This window comes from Zootermopsis nevadensis, unplaced genomic scaffold (genome assembly GCF_977971745.1).
Source record: "Zootermopsis nevadensis isolate Lab colony 2312 unplaced genomic scaffold, Znev_1.0 Znev_ptg000027l, whole genome shotgun sequence".
NCBI lineage: Eukaryota > Metazoa > Arthropoda > Insecta > Blattodea > Termopsidae > Zootermopsis > Zootermopsis nevadensis.
Window position 1 is genome coordinate 7,292,014 of NW_028259159.1, and position 16,821 is coordinate 7,308,834.

Sequence of the window (16,821 nt, forward strand, 5' to 3'; positions counted from 1 at the left end):
ACGCAACGTCCAAGGCACTTCGTCAATGCACGTATTTGTAACAAACTTGTTTGCACATGAATAACCCCGTCTCCTGGCGAAACTGATTTGTCACCTGTCAGGGCTGTCCAGCCTGACACCGTAAACGTTTGGCGTTACGAAGCGGTCGTCGTTGCTAGCTTACCAGGAGAATGGCAGTGGTGACACGCTGTCCTCGAACTCTCGTTCTCCAGAGGAGAGAGCTCCAGATAATAAAAAATAAGAATCGAGATGGTTCTCACTTCGATTCCCCGCGCAGAACACGACAGTTCCCTCACAGGATGGCACTGCAGCTTCCCGTTCCTCACGGCTTTCGTGTTTCACCCAAGTCTCCCATTTAAATGCGTTTTGAGCGTAGGCCACGACCACTTCAAATTCATCTTCATCACCCCATGTGCAGTTGAAAAGATCGCAAAAAGTTATCTACGCTGGCAATAGCGATCAGCGTTTGATTGCGTAAGCCGGCAAATAATTCAGCAGAAAAGTTCACGGCCGAAGCCGATTCTACGCGGGCAAACGAGGTTAATATCAGCCGAGGCGGAGTTTGTTGGGAAAATGGGGGCAGAATTCCGGCGGAGTCGCCTTAAAACGCCTGCCAGCGAAAGGGCCGGAGGCGAGGCGAAATCGATTAGTCGCAGAGCGGAGAGAAAGTTGCGCTGCGATTGCGAAACTGCGACAATCTGTGCCTGGTTGCTAGGATACCGACAGTTGCACCTCCTCTGGAGCGACGGGACCCGAACACGCGAACTCGAGGACGCGAAGGAGGACTGACGATTTCGTTATGTGCAGCGCAATCGAGTGACGGCTTCCGGAACAGAAGCTGCCAGTTGCTTAGATAATTCACAGGTTTTTTCAGAGGCACTGACTGGCTGTCATAACCGGACAGGTCCGAGTTCGATTCTTGGCAGTCACGATGAGGAATTATTTTCATCACAGCGCTTGATTCAGCTCAAGATGGAAAAGTTGCGCCGTGTAGTCTGGTAGTTCACGGACGTTTCGGAGGAGCTTACTGCTGCCATCGTCACTGTGACAGATTTTAACCAAGGTTTGAGTGTGTGAAACTCCGGACTATTAAATTTCAAGGAAATTCGTTCAGCGTATCTCGAGCAAGTTCGTGTGAAATTAAGTACGCAAACTAAAACTTAAATTTACGGTGCAAATTCGTTTTCTGTTGGGAAACTGACACTGGGTTAGGCGGTCACGAAATACGCCCGCTTTTAATGGGACCCGAAGTCTTGACAACGCGTCACAAGACGTCAGGCGAGTTTATTTTCACTCGCGTTTTCAAATGCAAAAGTAGGCTTGGTTCATTGCAGACAAGGGCAGCGCATCTTAACGAGATATATTGTTAGCAGCGCATGAAAGGTTAATTAATACTTACCAAGATGAAGGTATTTACAGTAAGAAGTGTGCACTGTGGCACACCCTACTGCTGCGTGCCTGAAGAAACTCTCCACGATATTAGATGAACGAATAGCTTGGAAAACTGTCACGATGGTCGGATGCGGGATACAACAAATGTAAAGAGAATTTCGGTTGGGAAATATCTTCGAATACCTGAGACGGTAATATTGAAAATATATCAATCATCGTGGAAAAGATTTTTTTGTGGAGCAGCTGACAGTAATTCACCTGGCCAAGAAGTTTCCTGCCTGTATTTAACCCGAGTTTTCCTTACGATGTTCGCAGAAGACAGCCTGAGGGAGTTCAGTCCTGCGTGCGTGACATTACTACCCGAATTATCTGGTGTTTAAGGTGCAGATGCTTCGCGTTGTAATATCAGTCGGTCAGCGGATCTGTCCGTCGGTCAACGAACGAACGACCAGTCCGGTGCACTCGCTGCGTTACCTGCACAGTCTGGTATTTGCTGTCGTAGAGGTGGTGCTGGTGGCGGCGCCCCGGCGGTGGGTAGACCTCCATGGCGGGAGAACAGCAGCCATCTGCAGCGGCATTAACAGTGCTTGTGCGCCCGAGTAAACTTCATCAGATCCCAAAACAAATACGCGCCTTTGTCTTGTCTGCGGTCCATAAAACAGCGGCCCGGATAAAAGGAATCTCTGTCCTCGCCACTGAATTTCCATCACGGAGCGAACAGCCACGATCAGCTTGACGACAAATCACCCGCAATGTATGCGGCAGAAAATTCATCACGTTGTTCGCCACCGGTCCCCAAACCTGAGCCACACGAATCCAATCCACGCGTCTTCAAGATCCGTTTCGATGTTGCCCGCCTACGTATTATCTGCCAAACAATCTGACTACCATGTCCCGTCCATCTCATCGCCTCAACAATATTTGGCTTTGCGTGTAACTTCCTGCCACCCCCCTCCCGCCCCCGTTACCCAAGACCCAGACATGACAGTGCTTTCTGAATAGTTATCGGCTGTGCCGGAGCATCGGAACGCACACGGTCTGCGGTCTGGACGCATCCAGACCGCAGACCGCTCAGTGACGTGAGGAAGATGAAATATGGAGCGCAGAACTTCCGTCTGGAAAACGAACGGAAGACGCCTCTTGAGAGACCTGGGCGAAGATGGAAGGACCTGCTTCTGTAAGCGCGAACGGGAACTATCGACTGCTCGAGAGACAAAAGCAAATCTACAGTCACGTGATGCGGTAGGCACAGGAGCAAAGCGACCCTGATGGTGGTAATAATGTTTGTTTGTATAAACACTCGATCTGAAGAAGATAAGACGCAATCTAATCGCCAGTTTGCCCTTTTCAAGGATCGCTTCGCAACTCGCACGGGATGGAAGCGGCTCCTTAAAGCTTTCCGCGCTGCAGAAAGACCCACGTCACCTTCTTCTGTGAAAATGAATGAATGAGTCGGTGGTTCCTGCCCTCGCTTCACACTTTCAGCTGATCTTCTGCAGCATCCCAGAGATTTGGTGATTTTACGGGAAAAGGAAGATCGTACAACATCACACGTCTCTACGACATAATTGGGTTTCGATTGTTCCTTGTAACAAACAGAATTTCACGACGCACTTGGATCGTCGTGGACTTGAACGTTCTTTCAGTATTGCCACACAGTCGTCATGGAAACACAAAGCAAAACAATGTTTTAAGTGGATTTAAGACACCTCGGTTATGAAGCCACGCAGTCTTACGGCTGGCGACCAACGTTTCGGAGCAATACGTGCCTCCATCTTCACGAGTCCCTTCAGCTAACCACCTACAAGACACCGCCATCGTCCAAAAACAAAAACTCAGATTTCGTAATATGATTTCCTGTTCACACATTAGTAAAGTCAGGTTTGGCTGGCGCAGATGATGAGGGAGATTACGTACGGACTGACGACTCGGTCATAATTCGGTAGCAGCATTAACGTTGCTCTGGGTACGAGAATTTGCCTCCCCTCCCCCAAGTCACGCGGTAGGTTGCAAGTGTAAGGATTCGAACACGCAGACTGCCAAACAAAAGCAGCCCGGAAGGCCGTTCATTACGCCTTCGCGGTCTGGCACGACTCGCGATGTTCACTCGCAGCAATTATTATAATTACCTACTCCATACCCATCGATCACCGCCCCACGAGGTGCGCGATGACCCTGACCAAGAAACGCATTAAGTCAGGAATAAGGGTGTTTTATGAGATGTCACGAGGGTGAGGATGATCGCCCTGATGATGGATACAGTGATCGCCTCCGAAACGTCTTGCCGTACTGCACAGGGCAACATCTCCGTCTCAGGAGACAGGCATCTTCAAGGTAATTTTCATCTGTTACTGCAATGACGCTGCATAAATATTTATGACGTCTAACAAGCGGTCCAAACAAAACTTGATTCACAATCTTTTCGACAGAGCAGACCACAATTCGATCTTCGCGCTCTGCAGTCGTCGGAGAAGACACGGTCGTGTGACCTTCGTACCTTTCCACACGGCAACAGAGTTTAATGCAAAGTGCGATTAATCTCTGTGAAGTGACGTCACTGCGCGTTTGCACGCGGCCAAGGCGCACAGCTGTGCCACCCTTCGGGCGTGTTCCTGCGGGTGGCTGGCTACCAGCGCTTCGGAAGTATCTGCTGCCTACATCTTCAGAGCAGAAGCAAAATTCTCCCCGTCGCCATGGTGGCTACCTGTTTAGCGACGGTCTATCAACTGCTCAGACCACTTCACTAACATCTGCTTTAATATTATCTGCCACCCACAGACCTCTCGTCATATACGTCCTGGTTTTCCATTGCTGTGCGATATTAATTTATTTGAAGACTCCGAATGTTCCAGAAATTATGAAGATACTTAATACGCCATATTCTCAGTTCCTCTGTGTCTCGTCTCATCTTGGTGCAAATATTCTTCGGAGCACTTCGGCAGAATCAAATTCCGCTCGCTGACCGTACAGCACAGAGACCAAGTCGGACCAACAAATATTGAGGCAGTTTGCAAATGTCATTTTCATTTGTTTGTTTTTTTCCCCAGCGGTTCTATATCTGTCACTGCACACGATTATCGAGAGTGATCGAATTGGAAGACTCTAAAACCGGCCGTGATTTATTTTAAGACTGCGTCTCAACACCTAGCTCCGGAGCGGCGCTGGCAACTCAAGACAGCATCAGGCCGATTTATTCAGCGCAGTAAATTACGATTCTGCACGTGACGGCGATCGTCTAAGGGAAGCGTCTGCCAGCTTTGTGGTTTCCATGGACATTAAACTGCAAAACAAAATGCAAATACCAGCCGTTGCCAGGGAAACGCATCTTGGAGCCTACACGCGCAATCAGGCTTGGCTCTGTCGGCAGGTAAGATCCTGGCACCACAAGAACCCAACCGCGACAGCTTCTGCCCCGGGTACCCCGAATGAGTAGAACCTGGCCCTTATTTTCCTCCCCGATTCACCGCCCTCCTAAGCTGCACGAACAGGATGGTCAGAATTCCGTCTGTCGACAGAAGCACGCGGGGTCTGCAACGGCAAACTCCACCGAGGAGACACCAGCTCGGACAGTCAAGAAACTGTTCGTTCGCCTTTAACGCAACCCGGATCCAGTTCACGCCCTATCCGTTTCAATATTGTCATCCCGTCCATCTATGCCTAGGTCTCGAAACGTGCCCTCTTCCTCCAAGCTTGCAACGGAGCATGGACACCGCGGGCCGTGGAATGTTTCCTTCTCGCATTCTGTGACCACTGCGCGGCCGCTGTTGTGCCTGATCTCCGGACTAACAAGAACATATCTAGCGATGGGCGGAGCGTGTAGCATGCAATGTGGCACACAATTCTGATTGGAAAACTTCTTTTTAGAGCCGACGTATCAAGGAACCAACAACCCAATTAGTCCTTACTGACTCAGTTTTCATCGAAGTGCAGCGCGTGTTAGAACTGAACACCCTGTACATGACAAGTCAAATACCTCCCTCCACAATTCGTACGCGTTTCGGGCCAGGTGACGTCACGTTTGTGTGTTTGTGTATCATTGTTAGCATTGTGGAGATCTGCAAATAGATGTCACTGCAATCGAGGGCATAATAAATATCACGGATAGGGGTGGCCAGCTGACTTCAAGGAACAAATGTTCAGCCCCTAATGAGCTGCTCGTGTAAAACTGCTGGATCATTAACTCACGTCTGGCAGAGCCAACCCCCTGAGCCGCGTCACATCGTGTCTTAAATCCGTCAGAGCAACTTGGGTGCGAACCCGCAGATCGCGGAAATAAGTTCAAGAAGTTCGCGAGAAGAATTGTTTCGCCGTCTCTTAACGGACGCAGGACGAGCAACGGGTGAGTGGCGTCCGGGTTTTCCAGAGCACGGACGGACGGACGTGTTGTCAGCTGCATGTGGGATGACAGTGGCTGAAATTTGGCCCGGCTACTTGATGCGTGGGTGGTGACAACGGCTTGAACCCATTCCTTATCTCGGTTCTGTGCAGAAAATTCGTGTGTGTGTGTGACGTCTGAGCTCCAAGCGCTCTCACGTCCAAGTGCTGATGACCGGACGCATTCCTCCTCTCCTGCCAGCCCCTGGACAGTTTCATCCAGATCGCACGTCGATTTTAATGCGCCCTTCCTTTGTTGCGAACAAGCAGCAACTTCCAGAGGCAACCGGGAATCCGTTCATGATTCAGTCTTGTTACATTATTTTTCAGGATTTTCCCACGTGACGTCACCTGCCGGCATTACAGAGTTCTGCAGAACGTGGCTTGCTTCATGGATTCTGTGAGATCGATTTTAAAATTGTCATACCGTCCACATGTGTGCCCTAAGTGAGCCAAATCCTTCGGGGGCTTCCAACCAAAAATGTCTTTTGCCACGCAACGGACAGTCGCCATGTCACCCGAATTTCTCAATGAACGAATTCTGAACCGTGATTGCAGCTGAAGCCTTAACCGGTCCAAAGTCCGTGTTTATCTCGCCGCATTCTGTGTTAGATAACAGTTCGGAATTTCATCAGATTATATTTCAGACGCGTTCTTGATAATTTCTACACGAAGCTGTGTCCGTCCGTAACAGTCCATTTCATAAAGTGGTTGTCATGGAAACATACGAAAGCCAGCCAACAAGACCTTCGGTAGAGTGACGACATTCGGGATTATTAAACGGCGTTGTATCAAGTACAAACGCTGTGACGTAAGAAGTGCGAAAAACCGCGACAAACAGCGGACGGCGCTTTGTGCCTTGTGCCTGCTGCCACAGCAGTGCAAGAAGAGTGGAGGGTTATTCGATGAAGCTGTTTCAGTTGCTGATGTCAGACCGAGCGACCCGCGTTGTCACAAACAGGAAGCGACGCCGGGCTTTGATTTCAAGCAGCGGAAGTGACAGTCTGCAGAACGCTCTGGAGTGCTGATGGAATTATGCCGGCCCAAACAAAGTTCGAATCCCGACGCGAGCTGGCTGTTGAGATACGTGACATGTGGCTCCAAAATGTTGGTCGGAAAACCTCAAAGGAAGAAACCGCTTTGGATAGAGCGACAAAAGAACATCAAAAGTACCTCAGAAAAACAGGAAGTTCAGGGGATTCGTCTGGCTCAGAGCAGGGACCAGTGGCGGGCTCTTGTGAACGCGGCAATGAACCATCGAGTTAAAAGATCGGGTAATTTCCTGACTACCTGAGCGACCACCAGCTTCTCAGGTAACGACACTGAGTTGAACCAGATAGAGAGCACTTATCAGGCCGATCTGGAAGAGTGTGGAAGCTGTGACTAATTTTGACATCAGGTCCACTGTCGGAATGCTTAGATCAGGGACGCCAGATGACGCGCTCCGAGCGACGTTTCAGCAGGACCAGAATGAAAGTCGAATGACGTCACTTGCCTTTACTTTTCTGCTGTTGCCTAGCAACGGGACGTTTGCGAAGCGTCGCTGCATCGACGTTTAGGACGGACCGACTACCTCCGTCTACTCCGAGAATACTCTGACGTCACGCCACAGGACAATAACAACCCGGGGTCCACGTGTGTGTCTGAGACACACAAGTACCAACATTACATCCTTCTTTATTTCGAATTTCTGTGTATCGAACGATTCTCGCTGAAAACAAGGATTAGTTCCTTGGACAGCGTCAGCCGGTCGATGTTCGCGGTGGTGAAGTGCGGTGTTTTCTTTGCGGTACGGGCTGAATTCTTAAATATTATTTAGAAAACTTTCGGCTTCAATGGGAGAACACAAATTATAAAGATACTCATGACGTAATTTTCTTCACTTCTCTGATTCTTCATCCCAAACCTATTGTTATTATTATTATTATTATTCATACACGAGAGATGAACATTCCGAACGCGCAGTCCGTGCAAACCTACTGTGACGTCACTACCGATTACTTACACTGTCCGAAGTCGTGACGTCACTATAAGCAGCTGAACATCGTGTGGGTCCGGTTTACGTCTCCAAAATTCACGATCTGATTTTAACGTCTTAGAAGTCTGGAACGGGGTTCGAAGTCAGCAGCAGACTTCGGACGTTTCGGTAGTCTCTGCTGTCACTCTGAGGGCACTGGACACCTCGTTACAGTCTGTCTATTACAGGGAAGCCTATGAGGAAGGCACAATCCGAGGGACTGAGTAGCACGTCACGAACAAAACAGAAACCAAACTGCGACAATTTCGAAAACACGTGACGGTCACTGCACAAATGAGCCTCGTTCCCCATGGAGATGCACTGATGCTCTTCCACAGAAGCAAAATATGTTGGATTGGCACCACCTGGTGGCCGAAACTCGACTGAAGCACTGACGGTCTCTCTCCCTGCGCACAGCCCGAGAGCAAGAATAAGACTGACCCCCCCCCCCCCCCCCCCCCCCAACAGGGTTACTGGGATGCCATGTGACCGTTTCAATTAATTTTTCAGAGTTTAGTGTTCGTGTATGGACCCCCTTTACAGCGAGACGCTTTTAGACATCAAACCCTTTGAAGCCGAAGCTCGTATATAAATATCATTTAAGCATTCAGTCCGTACCGCAAAGAAAACACCGCACTTCACCACTACAAAGATCGATCAACTGTTGAACGCTGTGTGTGACGGAGTTGCCATTGGGCTTGAAGGACTGATGAAGGCAGAGCCTAGCGTCTCTTCTTCAACGATACGAGCCAAAACTGAATTCCCTGGAGAGTTCTTTCTACAAAGATTTACGAGGAAGGGCAGACATGCGACCGCCCCTGTTTCAGCGGTACTCCTCAGTCTCTCCTCTCAGACCACAATGGCCCTCTCATTCCATGTCGCCGTGACGTACCTTACGATAATTTCAGTAGCTCAGTCTGTACGGCGTTCAATGACACGGCGATTAATGAATTGGAAAGGGTGAGAAAGGAAGTGACCGTGGCCCAAGTCAAGGGACTGAAGAAAATCACCTGTCACGACGGCCGGCGTCCGGGGCGAGCTTCGAACCCGGGTGCAGCTCGGCCGCGGCGATGAATCTCTGTTATGTAAAGTGTGACACAGTGGGCGTAAATAATATGACGACTGAATGACGTCTGCGGTCCGTGTTCCCGTCTGTCTGTCTGTTTGTTTGTTTGTTGCCAGCGGCCATAATTATAGCCCTCAAGTTTATCTGTTCAGCCTCGCGTTGAAATGCAACGGGCAGCGTGCCAGCTATGTACAGCGTTGATATGTAGCACATAGAAGATGTTGGGATGACAGTAGAAAAAATATCAACATTTAAGAGCGGGTTAAGGTTAAATTCAGCTAATCCAGTTTAATTATAACTTTCATTTTCTCGTAACGTACATTAAAACCAACATCTCAATGCGGGGTAAAAACTGTGGTGTTGCCTGCTACATTTGCGTGGGTGTGAAACCTGGTCCTCTCATACCGCAGGACGATCTTACGCTAGACAAACAGGATTCAGCTGGCTCAGGATAGGGACCGCGCGGCGAGTTCTTGTGAACACGGCGATGAACCAACGGGTTCGGCGGAAGCTGAGCGACCATCAGTTTATCAAAATGGACTCTGATCAGCGCAGCGACAGTTCCACGGTGAGATCGCCAAGCTTTGTCTCACGTCTCGCGGACGATGTCCGTCATCCTGTACGACACGCGCGTCTGTCGGTCCGTACTACACAGATTTAAGCGAAATTTCGAACTGGCGATCTGCACCGAAACTCGGTGATGCTTTAGGTTCAAAGTCAGTCCGTCTCCTCCGACTGCTGACACAGCGCAGGAAGTTTCTCAGACTGCAACCGCATCGGCTTCTGACGTCCTGCAGACGCCCCGCTTAACCTCCTCTCACTTGGTCAGTCTCTCCAGGCTTCTAACTTGAGACGGGCCACGACCACATCCAGAGCCACCTTTCCGCCTTGTTCGGCGCCGAAATCGGCGCCTCGAAAGACAACAGCGCACGTGGTCTGTCTGTCAAATAACAGAGCTAAGAAGGTGGTGATGAGCTGGACATGCGGCACGCGAGGCTTTCAGTCGGCTGATAACAGCAAAGCGCGTCAGACTTTCATCTGCGAGGCATCCGGTTCGAATCCTGACCGGAGATCGGCTTACTCGCCTGATGTTTTCCCGTACCTCGGCCGGTTCCTTGCAGGAACATTTCACGTTAAGCTTTGCCTCCACGCCCCCTTACGCTATCATGACACGGTGCATGGAAAGGTTCAGCTGTATGAGATCTGAGGTTCTTGCGGCGTTCAGCTCAGAAGATGGAGGCAGCACGTTTCTGCGAAACGTTGGCATCCCTCAAGTACGGATGAAATCATTTCGGGGAACGCCGGGGTGCGAAGATTTATTATTCCGCGACTAGCTTTGTTCACATCAAGATATCGCCAGCCGATAACGCAGTCCTTACCTGACACGCGGCCTAATCGTGTCACTGTGTCTCAGGTAGAGATAAGGAATTTGCTGATGTGCGCCTGCAATTAGCTGCCTTCGTTATCTACACGGTCAACTCTGTCCTTGTGGACAAAGCGAGCAGAAATGTACCTCTCTCTTTTGTCACTTGCCGCGCGAAGGCAAATAAAATACGCGCGTTTCTTGTGCGTGAATGAATTCGCAGCGTACAAAAACGCCGTAAGTGCCGCGGTACGGAAGTTCGTAAATGATTGTTCACGCACCATTCCACGATTCGGACGAAACTGAATCCATTCGACACATTTCGGCGAACACAACAAACAGCACAAGTACGAAGTTTCGTCCGGATTCGTAATTCCTACCCGTGACGTAAAAGAGACATTCGTCCTCACGTCCTTGAGCCGCGATGGGCAATTCGAATGTGTTTCAAAGCGCGTTGCCGTTTTACGTTGCGTCTGATCTGACGTTCCTCCGAAACATCGTCGCCGCCGCCAAGAGGAAAAGGCCGAGGCAGACTGTCGGGCGAGAAGGTCACTGGCGATGGACGTTTGTGCAGAAAAAGTGAATCGAAGTCCGTGTGCCCGCTTGCAGGTGGGCCGGAGTTGAGACCACAAAAGATTTTGACAAAATTTGATACAACAGTGATTCATACTGAACTCGTGAAGGCCACAGTAATGCCACAGAAATCCTTTAGAGGCTAGTAGACGCTCAGGTGGTCACAAAATCACCAAACTTTGATGAAACCCCAAAAAAAATCATTACCGTGTTCAGAACAATCCCCCACTGAAACATACTAGGAGCCAGACACTCAGTCCACACCCTCATAAACTGTTTCTAGAAGTTCCATTTTAATATTATCTTCCATGTACGCCTGGTTGCTACCCTTCAGAGCTGTGTGGGTTCTACATCTCTCGCTTCGCGTCCTCAAATTGTCTTTATTATTATTATTATTTAGTGTTCTGTCCGACGACAGGTCCATATGAACAGGATCCTTCCATCCTTTTCTCGGACTGGGACCTGTTCATATACGTTCTTGGCAGATGATCCAGAAGTGGTTTGCCATTGCCTTCTTCTGTGTGTGATTGGAGTAATTGTTGGGATGCCACGGAGGAAAACTCCGTGTTGCCTAGACCACGGCCTTGCCCAACACAAGTTATAAATTCGGGCACCACCGGGAATTGAACCCGGGACCCCAGGCTTACAAGGCTAGTGTTCTGACCGCTAGACCACCGTGGCGCAAATTGTCTTATCACCTTAAAAATATTCCGACAGCATCATCAATTGCAGTGCTTTACTGGACCGGAATAAGACGCCCTGTGGACCCTCAGAGCTGCCTCGATCGGCCAGACGTCGCTGGTTCTGCGTTCCAGTGCGCAGTCACTAGGAACTGTCGGTCTTTCGCTTGTCCTTATCGGGAAATCAGTGGGAATCAACTGACGTCACTCGATCTTTACCTCACACGTCACAATCCGGAACTGGGTGACAAGCGCACAGTCTATCCACACTCATTCATCGTGCTTTTCCCAAGTTCCTCCGCCCACCTCTAGGAGTGCATCAACGGAGCTACAGTGCCCCGAGAGATTTTCCTCAGTCCCTCCAAACAAGTCCTCGGGACGTAACTCGAACCACGCCAAGACATTCATCTTCCTTCCAAGTCCTCTCCTGTCCATGTTTGTCATCGTCCACGAACTCGGCCGGCGTCCATCGTCGTGCAAACTAGACACCGGTCGAAATCCTTGCAACGCCACTGGCCCGCCTGACGCCACTTAAGGCCAGGCCAACCGATACGGAGCTTCCTAATTTCAAATCACTGGACGCTGGATAACCTCTGCAGCTGATACACAGTCACCGAACAGCAAGCTATGACGATCAAAAAAACTGGAGAGAGGGTCGCGAGCCACTGATTCCGCATCAGAGACGAATGTCACGCTTGTTGCATAACCCGAAAACTGGGAGGCGCGGGGGTTGTTACGTCATCCACAGCGCGTCTGGGGAGGGCGAATCCGAACAGCGCAAGGTGATATTTAAGGTTCTCACGGCGACTTGTACGAAGACGGCTGTCTCCTGGTTCAAACTGACTACTTCCGTCATCAGGGCGGTCTAGCCTGATGACAAAGATTAGGTTAGAATCTCTGAAACGTCGGTCACTTTCTACGGTACAAAATGGCGCAAAATCCCAGAAGACAGCCATCTTCATGGCGCAGATGTTGGAAGAGCGTCTCGAAAGAAAGCGAAGGGCGACCACGCGGACGTCAGCCTTGACAGGATGTCACCGGTGGGTGACACAGAGATAACGCTCGAACCGGCGAGAAATCTCGGTATCGGATCTAATCAGAATCGACAGACGGAACGCTGAAAGACGAGACGTGGGTGCGGGTACTTCTGAACGACGACTTACGTGTCACGAAGTCCCTCAAACGCCCAGAACGACGCTCATTTCACGAAAAGTATACGGAAAATCTGCTCGTAACAAAATTCCAAAGAATTTCCGTTTCACACAGGCATCCTTCTACTCAAAAGAGATAAAACATCTGACGATTTTTTTTTAAATTTGCTACTAGAATCTTTCCAGAAACAAAAATTACTGAGAACTGACAGAACAGACTCCGATTCATGCAGGCCTGCGGGCCTGTCACAGGAGCTCAGGAGGTTCGGTGTCACAAAATCGAAATTGAAGCGCGGGGGTGGGGGTGGGGGGCACCTCACTCGGAATCCTGGCATGAACCAGCAGGACGTAACCCAAAATACAGCCTACTAACACCTGCACAGGTGCTGAATTTCACGTGTACCCAAAGCGTCCATGATTACTGAACAAACAAACAAACAAACAGAAAACGTGGGAGGCGATCTTTATGGTTGGAGTTGCGTCCTGCGGCAGACATTTAACAGGACAAATACCGATGAGCTCATGGCTGGTGAGTGACGTAACAAACACTAGACGCACTTACACTATTTACCTCGTAACACACCTTCGCAAGTCCTGGTCCGCATTAAAATGAGCGGACAAGTTTCTTTACCGTTCCCATGGCAACCAAGGCCTTCTACGAAGATAGCGGTAAGATTCACGCCTTGTAGTCAGTCTTTAAGGTGGGCAACATTCCGCCTCCTTCAGGAACGATGGATGCACTATGCGTCTGTAAAGCGTTGTAACCACTTACAAGACAAAGGTCCTCTCGTGTGACTTATGCAGTTCATACAGCGTCGTTAAATAATCAGCCGCCAACCATCGTTAACACTGGCCCTCCATCGTGTCAATTGTAAGAACGCGTAAAGTCGTCGAGAAACTGTAGATGAGAACATGGCGACAGCGCGAAATGCTTTCTTCCAGTTTCCGGTACGTCCTCCGGTCATGCATTACCAGGAACGCGCTGAAGCAGGCAACGGTGACAAATTCGTCAATTTCTTTGGCGACGCTGATCGACCGACGTGGACCAAGAGCAATTCTTATATTGAAGTCCTAGAGTAAATCGCTGTACCCAGTTTCGTCTAAATCTGCCTGCAGCCAGCGTAAGGCCTCGTCCTCTAAAGGATGTTACGTTTAAAGTTTCTGCGTGCACGTCCAATTAGTAGGAGCGCGTTAAATTGATGTAATCTGCCACCTGTGTGCACAGTGGCAGGGCTGCCAACACTCTGCCGGTACAATTCCTTTCGACGCGGTCCAGACTCGAACCTTGGACACTTTCCCAGTGGGAACCCAGTCAGTATGACGACTAACAAGCTGTAGGCCGGACGGCCGGGGTTGGATTCCCGGCAGGGCAGGATGTTTCTGTTCGCCACAACGTCCACACGAGCTCTGAGGCCGACCCAGCCTCCCATCCACTTCGTGCCGAGGTTAAAAATGAGTAGAGCTATACCTCCACTTCCCCATACGTCTTCGTAGTGAAGTGTTTAATTAAGCGAAGGGACGACCTCACGTCTATAATTTTACAATCACCAGATCACAATCCAAAACGAGTAGCAAAAAGCTTGACAAATACGCGAACTCCTGACAGGAGCACATCTCTGTGTGAGAGGGATTTGTTTCCGCGTTCTCAAACACAGGCGACTGTCTCTTGTTTCATCACGTCACGCACCAAACAGCGAAACGGTGCTCAGTTCGAACCTTGCCCTGTGCAATGAAGTTGTTTGTCATACAACTGAACAGTGCTTCGAAACTGGCCATTGCCACATTCGTCGTCTCAATTCGTTTCATCGTCTTCTTTGACATTTGATACGTAACAGGTAAAATTCAGCATCTCTGGATGACGTAAGATGTCAGTTGACTAATAAACTTATCACTCCGTTATCCGGAGCACAAAAACTGAGCTAACGTTCGTTATAACGCATTTGCCAAATTGGAGTACGACTATTTCCTTCTTCAGTTGATTTGGCATCGGTAAACAGCAGGATTAAATCTGGATCTCACTGACGTCCCCATCACGATGACGCACAAACTGATACGACTTTAAACTGACTGCGTCGGCTAAATGCTTTTATTTTCACATTAACCCTAACACTTCACAGAAGACAGCATCAGACAACAATCCAAAGTCCTCTTGTAAAGCCGTGAGAAGATATTCATAAAATATTTACATTCACGCATATGTTATCTAGGGAGGAAGTTGCATGTGGCATGGACAATGCGACCTTCTAAGAACGCGCAGTCACCCCATATCATCAGGCACAGATAAAATTGAAACAGCTATACGGTCCTACCAGACAAGGAAAGCAATTACCTGAGGTTCTTGCCCCTATAAAGCAACAGCTTAACCTTGACCTAATGCAGCGAAGGTCCTTGAGCAAGCCAATTCATTTCCACATCGCGCCTGCCAACAGCTGATGCATCCAAATGAGAGGTGGATTTAAAAGCAGGTCGATGCTATCAAAGTCTTTAAAGTTAAAGCCATCTTCAAACGGGAAAAAATGCAAACGTATGAATTCCTAGTCGAAGTTTAACGAAGAAGAAACGTAATTACACTCGCTTCGACTATTGTTAAACTCAGGCCTGCGCTGATCAAATAAGAACATCATATCAGAAGAAGGGAGGTTATAAATCTAAAAATTACGCACATGCGTTCATCTATAAATACACCACTTACCAAAGTATGCTGGTATCCCAACTCATTGCGATGGTGTTGCAGGCTGTGGGATCCCCGTGACATCTTGTTGGGTGCACAGAACGAAACAATAATCACAACAATACAGCGCGGTCACCGCACACGCTGGCTACAAGTACACACCATCACTGCCAGTTGGCAACTGAGAATCGAAGCGCCGACTGACAACCACCACGCGCCTGCCACCTATTGGAGATTTACCGCCACTACTAAAATAAAATATATCTCAATGTGATAAGAAGTCGAGATATGTTGGAAGGACAATTCTGTTTATTCGACTTATCATTGATGTAAATAGCGACATCGTCTCATCCTAAGGCGGAGACCAAATATTTTAAAACAAAGGCCTAAGAAAAGTACTAGGGCCCAAAAGAGAACGAGGAAAGTGAAAGACGATTTTGGTGATTTTATCCTTTCATTTCCGAGATAAAAAATACTTTGACATAGGCCTTTTAAGAAAGAATAAACACGGTGTACAGTACTTTACTTGAATAACCTATTGGATAGCTCCCCCTTGGAAGACCAAGACGGAGACGAGAGAATATTAAAAATATTTAAATTTATAATATATAATATGAACACGTCTTTGTTGATAACAAAAAACACACACCTTCCTATTAATTACAAGGTAAAAATACGTCCAAATATCTCAGTTCAAAATGCAGTAAAAGTTAACTTCATAATGAATTTTGAAAGCATAAGCCAAAACCCACATCGACTGGAAAAAACAAAATATTCTGGGGTTTTTGGTCTGTACACAGAATTCTCAAACTAACCTCACATTTAAACCTAAGTTGGTTGCACTTGTTTTCCAAACCATAATCTAAAGAGAACAAGAAACACTGATCGAAGCAATTGGCATTAATTATGACTTACTTCCAGATTTCAAAGGAAATATGTTACAATAATTTGATCACAAATTTTAGATTGATGATGCCGATAAACTGTTGCAACAAATTTGCAAAAGAAACACCAGAAAACATACTTTCGCGAAAACAGCTTGAAACCCGCTCCCTTTCAACACGCCATCTTACACTGTCGTTCAGCACCAACATGACAGCATAATGGCGCAAACTTTAAAATAATTCCAGGAATATGTAACACAAATGTATCACTTTACACATCTGTGTCACTTACCGATAGCCTCCCCTGGTTTAAATTTTCCCATATTATCATAGACATGAGTCACTTTAATAGAATTTAGTTCCGAAAACAAAAGAGTTTCATCGCGTAGTAAGCCCACACAGCCGGACAGTTGGTAACTGTAATGCACTACATCTAACATATATCGTATTTTGGATAATTACAATTATGGAACAATACAAACGCATTTCATAGTTTATGTGCAGCTTCAATTAAACTTGTATAGAACGAGAACATGGCGATAATGTTGCCTTTTACATTACGTGCGCATATTTCATACCCATAATTTCGCACGAAATTCTCAAAATTCGCTGGGCACTTCACATACTCAGGCAGTGTCCACACCATCAAC

The 16,821-nt window shown here is 48.2% G+C and overlaps 1 protein-coding gene across 3 annotated transcripts in view; it reads right to left on the reverse strand.

The window, feature by feature from the left end:
* ClC-a (chloride channel protein 2) overlaps nucleotides 1–15,511 on the reverse strand; it is a 35,574-nt gene extending 20,063 nt beyond the window's left edge. The window contains exon 1 of one of the 3 annotated variants that reach the window (XM_087356673.1): nucleotides 15,309–15,511. In XM_087356673.1, the coding sequence (XP_087212799.1) occupies nucleotides 15,309–15,371 (63 nt within the window). In that variant the 5' untranslated portion in view covers nucleotides 15,372–15,511. Of the gene's footprint in view, nucleotides 1–1,866; nucleotides 1,889–7,771; nucleotides 8,163–15,308 lie in introns of those variants that run through there. The other 2 variants (XM_087356674.1, XM_087356672.1) reach the window with 2 other exon arrangements.
* Between the last annotated feature and the right edge of the window lie 1,310 nt (nucleotides 15,512–16,821).